Here is a 12,883-nt window from a genome sequence, read left to right on the forward strand (position 1 = left end):
ATAACAGTATTTGAGGTTTGTGTGTTCCATCCATTGGGAGGACTGCCTTTGTTATTTTGGTTGTTCTGGGAGGAAATGCAGCAGAATTTGAGTGGTGGCCAAAGCCCAGGATTGAAGTGGACGTGACCCCTCCCATGCTCTCCATAAGCCAGGGAGCCCCAGTCACCTACCCAGGAGTGGGTCAGGCAGCCTCTTCATTCTGCAGTTGCTTTCCCAGCACAGTGACTATGGAGGAGGATGGGAAGAAAGAAGTATCTGTGGTGGACAATCTAGTGACCTGGCTGGCCCTCCCTGGCAGAAGAACGTGTTGCACATCTCCATGGCTAGTATCCCCTCAATGCATAAAAGGAGTGCATACTCTGCTTTCTTTTTCCCCTCCATCTATCTGAGAGCAGACTTTCTCATACGCTGATTGTTCTGTGCAGTACTTTTTTTTTTTTTCCTTTGGAAAGACTCCAGGGGAAGCATGAGAAAGGAAAATTTTCCTTACCAACCCTGTGTTGTTGAACAAACAGTGATCTCTACCCACTTGGCCAGCAGAAATCCAGCTCTTTTGGGCCCCCACAGCCTAGACAGCAGCAACCTGGGGAATTGTTTGTTAGCAACCACTGTATAGAAGGCCTCAGCACACGCTTCTGCATGCGCAGATGTTTCTCTTGGGAAGGTATCTTACAGTCCAGAGAGGTGCTTCCTCATTAAGTCATAAGGAAAACCTGATGGAGTTTACACTTCAATTATCTTTCATAGCCATGACCTGAAAACTGCATGAAATCTGCTCTAAATCTGATGTTTTCCTCCCTTCACACGCAGACATCCCTTAACACACTTTACTGCACGTAGTGGGGTTTAGCATATTTAGAATATTTGTTTTGTTTTGTTTTTTGGAGAGGTTTTTGCTATAGGGCACGCACGCTCACCAGAAAAGACAGAGAGACAGAAAGTTAGAAATTATCCTCCATGGGGAATGGCCACGCTGCAATCCTTTCTCCATTCTCCTCTCTGGATCTTGGGCACGCACACACATGCACCTGGCGTGAGTTTAAACCACTGGGTCCGGGACTCGAACCGTGGTCAACTACATAGGAGTCCAGTGACAGGCCAGTACGCCAACTGCTGGTCCCTAGAATATTATTTTTTAACTAGTTAGTGATCATCCCTTTCAGGTTTCTTCTAACAATCATGACCAGAAATTTCAAACTAAATCTACAGTATGCTTAGGTTATACAGGATAGTAACAGATGGGCTTTAAAAAACAAACTGGGACCAACAGATGACATAATAGCTATTACATCACTGACTCCCACATAGTTGACAGCGGTTTGAGTCCTAGACCTGGCGGCTTTAAACTCACACCAGGTACGTGTGCAAGCATGCCCAAGATCCCGAGAGGAGAATGGAGAAGGAACTGCAGCATGGCCATCACCTTGGGGTGCTTTCTTGCTTTCTTTCTCTCTCTGTCTCTCTCTCCCTCTCCAGTGAGCACATGCATCCTACAGCAAAAATCTAAAAAAAAACCCAGAAAAGTGGGTCAGACTCATAGTCTGGTGGTTAAGGGAGCTGGATCCTGCATGGCCAACAGCAGTTCAAATCCTGGCCCTGGTGGCTTGAAAAACATGCTGGGTATATGTGCCTAGGGTCCTGACAGGATGGGGAAATGAAGGCAAAGAGATTGTGGCTTGGCCACGCCCCTTGGGGGGGAGGTGCATTCTGTTTTTCTGGCGTGTGCATTTACCTTCTGGCGATTTAAAAACAGGTTCTGTGCTTTTGCCTATGAAAATGATCCCAGGAGTAAGTGATGGAGATGCTTTTCACTAACAGACACATATAGGACAGAAGAGAGAATTGAACTGTTTTCTCTGAAAAAAAAAAAAAAAAAGGTTTATTGCATATGGAAATCAATAGATATCTTTTACAAAAAGGTTAGAATAAAGATCTCACATTTGTAAAGGCACATATGAAACATTTTACAGCAATGACAAGGGCAGTGAACACATCAACTAGGACCAATGTCTAAGACTTTATAAAAACAGATAGGAAACAGTGCAAAAAATACTGTCAAAGTCAGTTCTACACACCTCATAATTGTGTATAAAACTGGCAAGCATAAGCTTATTTACTGATATCAACCAGCACATTAGAAGAGCATGCATAGTTTTATTTAAGGCTTTATTATTATTAAATTGATAGGGAGTCTATACCAAAGTACAGTTGACGTGAATAGTCATCAAATCTCTTCCCAACTTAGGGAATGTCCTGTAAACTTCCCAGTCCCTGTCTCCCCTCACCGCTGTAGTTTGGTAGTAAAAAGACTGGGCTTCCCTCTTGCAAGGTAGCAGGTGGTGACCACAGGGAGGAGAACGTATTTTCAGGATCCCAAGTCCCAACCTGGAATGCATTTCTTACGGTGACACCATAGTCGGTGGTGGTTCAATTTCCAGTCAGCCCACAAAAGCCATCCCGACCTGGCAGACACGGGACTACAGTTTGGCTGTAAGAGAACGCAGCAGGCTTCTGTGGGCTGACCCAAGAACCTGAAAAACAAACTGGTTTCTAAGTCAGGAACTTCTCTGTACATTGTTTGCAAACAAACCCTATTAAATGTCAATGGTTTCAAATGATATAAAAATTCACAATCTTTTATAAAACACAGACCAGGGAAAGCATGAAAATACTGAATGAAGTAGCACTAAAGTCCAGTGAAACAAACTACATAAATCTGTTATTTGATGTGACACAAGTTACATCAGGTTATACGTTTAATAGTCATCTGCATATGTAAACCTTTTTTTTTCCCATGTAAGTGTCTTCAAGCAGGTTAGTTGATGACTGAAGTAACAAAGGACATAGATGAGAAGTCATCTCTGACGAAGAGCAACTTTATGTCTAAACGGATGAAGTTCAAGGATTTTTAAGATTCCAAACTGGCAACAAAGTTCCAAGGAAACTGCAATAAAATTTTACCATGTTCAAGTGGAAAAATAAAAAATGGCTCCCAATGACAGCTTTGAGTTCTACACAGAAGGTATCTGTCAGTTAACACCGAAGTTGAGGGAGGTGGAGAAGGCCCTGAGAAACGCCAAGAACAAGACGCCAGGCACCCTGCCCAAGAGTTACCCCAGCTAAACTCAAAAAAAGAGATTTTAACAAAAAATTCCACCCCAAGGCACAGAAGGCTCCCAATCTAGTCCTTGCAGCTCTCTCTCAACGTTTGTCATGTGAGATGGCATTTGTGTTTTCCTGGAGGAGGAGATCTGGGCTGAAGGAAGAGGATGATTTACGAACAGACTGGATGATCGGCTTCTCCGACCCTTCCCTCCCTGACTAGCTGAAAATTGATCACAACTCAACTTGGAAATGGTCCTGGGTAGCCCGAGGATTACCTGCTTCATTCACCTCATTGGCCAGTCTGTGTCAGGAGTTTCTGATGAAGGGAACAGAGTCAAGCAGGAAGAAACTAGAAGCAAATCAGTCTGCCTATACAATACCACGCCAAATGCAACTGCTGGGAACCTGTAGAAGTTGACCTCAAAATAACTACTAAGTGCTGTGGGAATCTGCTGTGACTGGGACTGACGGCCATCTTTCCTACCATTTCTACTACTGAGTGATAGTTTCTATCACCAGGGGAGAAAAGGAAGGGTGGCTTCCTGGCTGCTAAAAGTTCTCTAGCTATTTTCATTATGGTTATTTTCAATTGCCAGATCTTATTGAAACTACATAATTTTTAAAATTAATTTCCTAATAACATATTTTGAAGAAGCTTAAGATAGTGATTCTGGGGAACCAGTAGTTAGTGTAATGGCTATGTCGCTGGACTCCCACGTAGTCAACCGCGGTTCATGTCCTGGACCCGGTGGCTTAAAACTCATGCTGGGCGCATGTGCGCGCATGCCCAAGATCCCGAGAGGAGAATGGAGGAGAAGGGATTGCGGCGTGATCATCCCCCCCTGGGGGGTGATTTCTGTCTGTCTGTCTGGCGAGCGCATGCGCCCTATAGCAAAAAACCTCTCCAAAAAAAAAGATAGTTATTCTCTGTGACCAGATTTAGGTCCCTTGGAGGGGGATGTGGTAACAGGATAGTCTGTTGTTGAGACCTGATCATGAAAACATGGCGGACTGCCATCACTCTAAGTGAATGAGATGCTCTTGGTCACATCACAAAGTAGTCCCACCCATACCCTCCAACGAGGCAGGAATTCTGCAGTCACTACTTGTTTTCCCAGTTTTTATGCCTTGGTTATGAAGACTTGCTGCAAGGGGGAATAGGCGTTGCAGCACCCCTAAGATTGTAGGTGAGAGCAGTCAAGATGCACAGAAGCTGTGACTGCTGATGCTGGCAGCCATGAGGGTGACAGAACCCTCTGCTAACAGCACTGTAAGAAGATTCTGAGCAGCAACCCCAGTTAAATGTGATCAACTTGGCATCATCATCCATGACATTGACCAAGCTCTCCCTCAACAGTGAGGATGCAGTTTACAAGCATGACCAGGGGGAAGCAGATCCCAACACTGCAGCATGGCTTCCCGGGTGCCACTGGTAAATTTCCATCCGTCTAACATTACAGAAAGGGGGTAGGGAGTAGGACAGATATTCCAGAGTGCAGGAAATTGTGAACCAAAAAACTTAGTGAGGAGTGATCTAAACACCCTTCCCCTTTCCCCATTTAGAGCTCTTCGGGTAAGCTTGTGAATAATCCTGATGGCCAGAAGTGATGGAGGGAATGGTGACACTTTCGCAGACACTTGCACCGTCAGGCTGTCAGCTCCAGCCCTCCTGCTTTGTAACTCAAATGTCCTTGAATTTATTTTTAAACAGGAAGGCTGACAAAGCTCGGAACAGTAGGAACCGATGCATATCCTCCCCTCGACTATCCCGAACAGGCTACAGAACCGATGGGTGGCAGATATTCAATGCCAAGCTCATGAACATTTAAATAGTTTGCTCCTAAGAAAGAAAATGCAGCTATGGTGAGCTGGAAGGATCAGGAAGGCAGACTGCTGGATAAAATTGCTTACAAACCTGAGTTTATCACGAAGAGGCAAAAGCTGAGAGTGGGCAGCAGCAGGTTGAGTATTGATAGGTCAAGCTGGTGGTTGAGTTTCAGGGGATGCCCTGAATATCAGTGACTTCCGAACACAGCTCAGTAGGCAGATTTAACATCCTGTTTCTCCTGGGAATGCTGCTGTTACTGATGGATCAGTAAGGCCTTTTGCCCTAAAATGTCTTAAGAGCTGGGGAATAAAGACAAGAATCATTCTACTGCTTTGCTTAGAGCTCAAGGAAGTGTCAAATGTAGTTTAACATCTTGGAGCTTTGTATGCCCACCATGGGGCCAACTGTTTGCTATCCATGAAGCTGTAGGTCATTGGGAAATGTGTGCACTTCCCATGGAAGACCCAACTTTCTCCACTTGGAAGCAATGCTAGATGAGTTGTTACTCTGCTCATGACAGTAAGTCACACAAGGGCCAGCTGGTGATTCTGTAGTTAAGGTAGCTGGATCCTACGTGGCCAACTGTACAGCTTGAATCCTGGACCCAGAGTGCAGAGTGCTTGAAAAAAATTCTCTCTCTCTCTCTGTGTGTGTGCGTGTGCCCAAAATCCTGAAAAGAGAATCAGAAGAGAAGGGACTGTGGTGTGACTAACCCCCGTGTGGGAATGCTTCTTTGCCCATCACCCCCAGCAAGTACTTGCACCTGTAGCAAATTTTTTTTTTTTAAAGTTAAAATACAAATCAGTAAGAGCATAGTGACTGATAAAACCCACTGGCAATAAAATATAACAAGGTACCAGAAGAATCTTTGGCAAAACATGGGGAAGCTGCGTTCCCACAAAGGGCCACCGTAAGAGCCCAATAGTAAATAGTTGATGTTTCTGGAAATTCTTTACTCTAGGGACCCAACAGAGTTATTCCTGACACAGAAGGAAGGAAGAGCAGATGAATACCAACGTGGGCCTGACCCAGTCCCATCCCTGGAACTTATGCTCCTTGTTACACAGCTGGAATACTCTATCCCACCTCACCTCAAGTATTGACATGTCTTCCCTAAAACTATACTCGCCTTTATCATCAAACTTACCATTGGGAGTGAGAGAGAGAGAATGAGAACACATATTTTGCTTTTTGACCAAGGACACATTTGGGACCCAGGCGTGTTCCCCAGTGAGTGGCCTGCAGTCAGCTAATACAGATTATACAGCAAGAAAGAACAGCAGCTAAAACCCCTTAGGGATGTGCCTGATGGCCAATCCAGCCTATCAGAATGGACACTCACCTTTGCTAAAAGCAATTTCCAAACCTAGGAGATGGCCTACACATGGAGTAAGGTCCAAAGGTCACAACTGGTTGACAGAGAAAAGTAGGTAGGTGGCAAGACGGCAGGTTCAGAGAAAGCCCAGGCGCCTACTGCACATGCTGTGTGTTCATTAACATTTATTTGGATCCATACCATGGCATTGGGATCCATACCATGTCAGGAGGAAAAACCAACTGCATATGAGGTTGAACCACATGAATTTTCTGTACTCACAGGAAAATATGCTCAATTATTGGAAATTTCCTATGGGTCCATCTCCATTAAGCTAGAAGATAAGGAAAAGAACTAAATAAAAATGCGGACCTACTGTGCCTACTGGAACTGACAATGGAAAACCAGAAGCTGAGAGAAGTAGAAAGGTTAAGTATTAGCCAGCGATGAAGTCCCACAGGGCCTGCCCCTTGCAGTCTACAGAGTCCTTCTATCCAGTCTGCTGGAGGATGCCAGAAATAGCCAACCCTTAGGCAAACAACAGCTTAATTAAAATAAAGTGGTTCTCCTTAATCTTGACCCACTAAGTTAGTAAAAATATAATTCTCCTAATCTGAGCTCCCTGAAAGCTTTTTATGTAAAATATTCCACAGGGTGGCATCTTCACCTTCCCTGCTCTTGTTCAACTCCAGCTCAGCAGAATGGCTCATTCATCATTACTCTCATATAAAGAAATCTATGTCCAACATCTCTTAATGCAGCTAAATCCGTAGTTTCTCATCTAGGGACAGAGGTATGTAATATGTATGGAAATGCTATCTGTAAATGCTACCAGAGACTCTTACTACCAGGTGGCACCGCCTTCGAACCCAGCTAAACCCAATAAAGTCCAGCAGGACACCTCTGCTTTGCCAGCAGGCTCATCTCCTCTTATCTCAAGGATAAAGACATCAAATTCAGCCCCCATGACCCAGGGACCACAGTAAACAAGGACAAGCATGTCGGGTCAGTGTATCGCAGTGAGTGCGGATGAAAGAGACCGAACATTTCAACTGGAAAACTTCAAACCAGAGGCTGGAAAATGTTTGGTGTGTGTGTGTGTATGTGTGTGTGTGTGTGTGTGTGTATGAGATGGTCTCTTTCTTCCCCTCCATTTCAAAATGTTCTCCCTTTAAATCCAAACTGCAGCAATAGACTCTGACAGCTCTAGCTTCAGACTTGATACATCATCAGGAAATCATTCCAAAAGCTCTAACTAGATAACTAATTTAATACACTTTGCTTCAAGGTTTATTCCTTGGCTTGCTTCCCAGATATAAAGCATCTCTGGGCAATTATTATGCAGATGCCACTGAAAGGACTTAAATGGCTGCTGCTAATTTAACAGGAGATATGTTGGCATTTACTGGAGATGTGAAAAGGAATGCAAAATGTGCTAAAGAACCAAAAGCATTTGTTTTAAAAGATGAAATAATGTGAGGTAACTTTTGCATGTTTTCCGGTGGGTTTCAACATAAACTTTGACTAGGACATTTCATGCATTAAAGAATCTTTCTGAAGCATAAGGTGGGAATAATGGATGGGTTTAGAGCAAGTTCATGAGTGATGAGCTCAAAGAGGTGCCGGGTCTACGCTGCCCACATGAGGCATCTTAACAGTGCTCACGTTGGGGCTTAGAGATGAAAAATCAATATTGATGTTAATTATGCAGTAAACCAGCAACTGAGACCACCTGTTAAGATATCCTTAGTAGAGTACCCCCAGGATGAAAACTCTCTAAGGAAATGACTATCTGGCCAGCTCTGAAACTGGGTTGATTATATTCCAAAGGAGTTAATGGCGAATCTGCTTGCATACACTTCGGTGAGATGGTGGGATGTCACACAGGCCCTCTCGTTTTGGTCCAGCTGATGCCATTCTTTGTCTTTATTATTCAGGGGCAAATAAAGGCAGCAAAGAAGGAAGGAATAGGGACCACCTGCAGTTCTAACAACAAAACCTCCATCACAAAGGTGTATCCAAGAAAAAAATGACATGGAGAAAGGAACATTTCATTGTATTTTTGTGCTACACTCATTCCATATGCCTTCCTCTAGGGCTGCTTTTTTCCTGAGCTGAAAAGACAAAGAGAACCCCATCGACTCAATCAGAAGAGTGAGCCTTTGTGACTTCCCATCACCACACACCCACAGACACATATCAAAGGTGTGTCTGAGAAAAACTAGATGTAGAAAGGAAAACCCCCACAATCAGCAAGAGAGGCCATCTGTGGCATGTCATTCTTGTGTATTCACCTAAGAAATTCAGGAGGACACTGACCAATGGACAAGAAACTAAGAACTGAGCTTCAAATTGAGGGCAGCTAAGACCATCACTGACCCGAGTGGGTTAGAAGGAGAAAAGGAAACCACAAAGGATTTTGTGAAAGAGAAAGTTTGACTTTTTTCCATCATGTGGGCCAAGATTGGGACTACAGGGTTCAGAATGAGATTAAGTCTACTCTGATAGGCCAAAGCCTAGAGATGATAGTCACGCTTTGTGGGATTTCCTGGCCAGGGCCCCTGCTACCTAAGTTCCAAACAGGTCCCCCAAATCAGGTTCCCCAAGTGTGTCCTTTATACCCTTTCCAATAACTTAGTAATTGATGGAAAAGGGGAACACATCCAGCATCTCAACCTTCAGGTTCTCATTAAGCATATACATCATAATTAAATAAACCATTTCAAGGCCCTCCCCAACTCTTCTCTCTTCCCACTCTGTTCCATTATCCTCTCAATCGGGCAAGTATCCTAGCTTCCCAGCAGCCTGGCCCAAGGCCTCATGGCCCTTAGGCTGGAGTTAATTGAGCAAAAGAGATGAGGTAAATAGTCCCCTGGAGCCCAGAATAAGGAGGGGTGTTGAGAAAGTGCACAGAGCTTCTCATACGGCCCGAAAGACGGCAGTTACTGCACATAAAGGCAGCGTTTTCTCTAGCTGTTCCTGTATTTAACTCAAGCTTGGGGGGGGGGGGGTCGGGTGGAGGTGGGAGCGATTACTGAATATGAGGGTAGAAAGGAGGAAGGAAGGGAAGTGACTGTAAGCCTCATGAGCCCTCGAGTATACGAGAATGGTGACTTTCCTTCAAGGAAAGGGTCTTGGCCTTTTTACACTTCAGGATGAACTCCTTTTCTTGCCGTCTTTGATTTGGACAGGAGCTATTAAGCTGACAAATTTCAGGGTTGGTTACAAATCTGGCTGGGACTTCATGAGAGATGTGTTCCCTTATGCCTCTGTCTCCAACACGACCCATCTGGCAACCTTCCTGCCACGTACTACAATGCAGATCAGTCAAAATGTGGTTCAAAGGAAAAGCACTAGATCATAGTGAAAACTGCATTATAATAATTCACAAAAGTTATTTCAAAGGAAAAAAAATAAATTATCTCATATAAAATAATACATGATGTTTGTCAATCATCTTGGCTTCTGCAGCCCGCCTGCTGCCAGCCATCTGCCCCTGCTGGGGGAGCAGATGTTGTCTGGAGTTGTCTATCTGCACGATAGAGCTGGGTCCCTCTTCCAGGAGCTGGATCGAGGAGGTTAAATGAGTCTGGAGTTTTGGAGGAACTGGATGAGCACTTGGTAGACAAACTTGTACTGAGCAATCGTCTGGATCATGAACATCCTTTGCTCCCGGAGGAGCCTCAACATCATGGGCACTTCCACCTTCTGCAGAAAAAAGAGAACAAGCACAAGGTCTTGAGACAGGAAGCTCCCCCTGATTGCTCCTCAGCTCCTTGTTCAGGAACAGTCCACTGCCCTTACCCAGGTGCAAGAGAAACCAAAGGACTCTGTCCTGGTGGGTTTCCCAAATCAAGACTATTACCAGCAACTGGAGAACCTGGTTTTCACATGTCACTGGTGTGGATTTCTTTCTTTCATTAGCAAATAATAATAGTAATAATAATTTGAAAAAGAGAGGGATAGAAATGGAGAGAGAGGCAGAGAAGCCACAACAGGGTCCTCATGCCACGATCCACCCCTAGCCAGCTCCAGATCATGAGCATGTGCACGGTGTGTGTGTGAAGGTCTCCAGATGTGAAGCTGAAACCTCACATCTGGGTCAGCTTTGCAAAGCATTGCATTACTGCTGCATCACTGTCTGAGCCCTGGTGTGATGTTTCAAATACAACTCTGTTACAGCGAAACCTGACTGGTGCTTTCAACTCTACTAGTACCGAGTACTAGACTTCCAGACATCCGGGCTTAGTTTCCTTGTCTGTAAAATAAGAGCAATGAGGCTTTCCTCTCACAGCAGTGTGGTCTTGTCCAAGTCACTTCCATTTCCTCAGCAATAACATGGGGTAATAAATAGTACCCACCTCACAGAAGCAAATGATGAAATCCATGTGCATTTAGTGAACCATCTGGCACATAGTTCTTCATAAAATGACTCGTTATTTTATGAACATTAATAAACACACTATTAATGCAGTTATCCTATCCTGCTATCTTGTAGAACTGGGCTCAATCAAATGAGTTAATTTATATGCAGATCTTTAAAAAGTCCAAGCACAATCTCTGGACACTAGTCGTGTGTGCAGTAAAAGCCTTTAACTAACAACATCTTGAGTATCACAATGAGATTGTCTATGTGTGAATTCTTTGGGGAAATACAACTATCACTGATGGAAGGAAATATATACAAAGTGTCTTCGAAAGCTTTGTGGACAGTGTGTATTATGGAAAAACAATGCTTGGATTTCAAAATATTCCTACACCAAAATAAAGCCATCCCTTCATTCCATTTTCCACAAACTCTTAAGTCCCCACATAGAGATCACTGGTACTTAATGGACCAGTGGCTGTCCCAGGGTCCCTCCCCCTCATGCGTAGGTTTCTGTCCTCCTGAACCAGCTCGGGGAAGCACTGTGAAGCACATCACTGAGCTCCTGAGGCCACCGAGGCCTCGGCACATTCACTCTGCCCTAGAAACTCTCAACACAGGGGCATGTTGACACCCATGAAGTTAATAAGGACAGAGCAGGCACAAAAGAAAATAATAAAAACAGCTGCATGCCTCACTTTGCAACTTTCAAATCATGAAAAATAACCAGCTATTTCCAAACTGCGTAGCTATGCCATCATTATTAGTAGTTGTTCTTCAAAACCAACAAAGTAAGGCATATCATAGGTTTAAAAGGGACAGTCAAGGGGCCAGCAGGTGATGTGGTGGACTGGACTCCCACATGGCCAACCACAGATTTACAACCCAGCAGTTGAAAACCATGCCAGGCCATGTGTGTGTATGCCCAAAATGCCAAGAGGAGAATAGAGGGGATGAGATTGAAGCATGGCCATCCCCCCGGAGACTGATTTCTTACTTTTGCTCTTTCTGTCTCTCTCTCCGGCATGTGCCCTATGCCAAAAACCTTTAAAAAAGAGGGCGGAGGGGGAGGGAGGGTAGACAGTCATCCTTGGGTAACAGAGTTTGGGGGAAAAAAAAGGCATGTGAATCTTCAAACTCTTAAGTCAAAATAGGGAGCTGAGATAATAAGCTCCTGATGGTAATGAGTGGCCTTTGCTTAAACTATACTCTGAAGTGACTTGTATCATGATAAATGACCTAGAGCCACCTATTAATGAGCTTAATTAACATGACGTCTGGCAAACACCACTGTGTTGCACACAGAGGCTAAAGGGTAGAGAGCATACGACCACTTCTCTCCCAGAGAGCCTGCGCTCTGAGTCAGACTCCGTCTGTTATATCCCAGTTCTACCACTTCCTGGCTGTGGGCGTGGACACACTTCTCGTGACTCAGCTTCTCTTCTGTTAGATACGAGCACTACCAGGACCTACCTCACAAGTATTGTGAAGGGTACTTGAGTTAATACTGTAAGGCTCTCAGAACAGTGCCGGTACCAGATAAACACTCAATACCAGTTAGCTGTCATACTAGTTTCATTGTTGTGGTGTGGTCACCATCACCACCACAACCACCACCTCCTGTACCTCCTCCTCCACCATCGTTCCCATCTCAATGACACATAAGGTTCAGCCCACAAGACAGTACTGTCTGATATGGGACAGTCTGGAGACAAGGCAAAGAATGTTCCTGGTGCTTAATAAAGGGGTGTCAGCTGACAGGCTCTACTGTTAGCCATCCCTAACCCGAGGAATCACAAGGCCATTAACACTTGCTCAGTCTTGCTTAGAAGACACTTTCTCCCACTCACTCTAGGAAGAGAAACAACGCGTTTCAAATAGCAGGATGATTAAGACATTTCACTGGCTAGTGAGCACCTGACCTTTTGCAACTGATGTAGCTGTGGACAGACTACTGCAATAGTGCTCTCTGAAAAAACATGCACACACTGAAACATTTCAGTTCACAGTCAGTGACCCAAAATGCTGGGCCAAAGGGAGGCTTCTCAAGGCAGCCTGGAGTTGTTCCCTCAGTCCATACCTCACAATTCTTGACCTCACTGTAGGCATCTTCCTTCCCCCCCCCCCTTTTTTAAAAAAAAGATTTGAACAAGCAAAATCCTTTAAGTGTATTTCTTTCTTTCTCCTATGGGAGAGTGAGACAGAGAGAAGAGTGAGAATGAGACAAAGCAAGACAGGTAGCTCCAACATCCTTCTTGCCATAATCCAT

At 44.5% G+C, this 12,883-nt stretch overlaps 1 protein-coding gene across 2 annotated transcripts in view; it reads right to left on the minus strand.

Moving 5' to 3' along the window:
• Window positions 1-5,537: 5,537 nt before the first annotated feature.
• PTPN14 (protein tyrosine phosphatase non-receptor type 14) overlaps window positions 5,538-12,883 on the minus strand; it is a 206,881-nt gene continuing 199,535 nt past the window's right edge. For both annotated transcript variants that reach the window (XM_006155825.3, XM_027774712.1), the window contains exon 19: window positions 5,538-9,956. In XM_006155825.3, the coding sequence (XP_006155887.1) occupies window positions 9,828-9,956 (129 nt within the window). In that variant the 3' untranslated portion in view covers window positions 5,538-9,827. The remainder of the gene's footprint in view (window positions 9,957-12,883) is intronic.

Source organism: Tupaia chinensis, unplaced genomic scaffold, assembly GCF_000334495.1.
Source record: "Tupaia chinensis unplaced genomic scaffold, TupChi_1.0 Scaffold000473_1, whole genome shotgun sequence".
Classification (NCBI taxonomy): domain Eukaryota; kingdom Metazoa; phylum Chordata; class Mammalia; order Scandentia; family Tupaiidae; genus Tupaia; species Tupaia belangeri.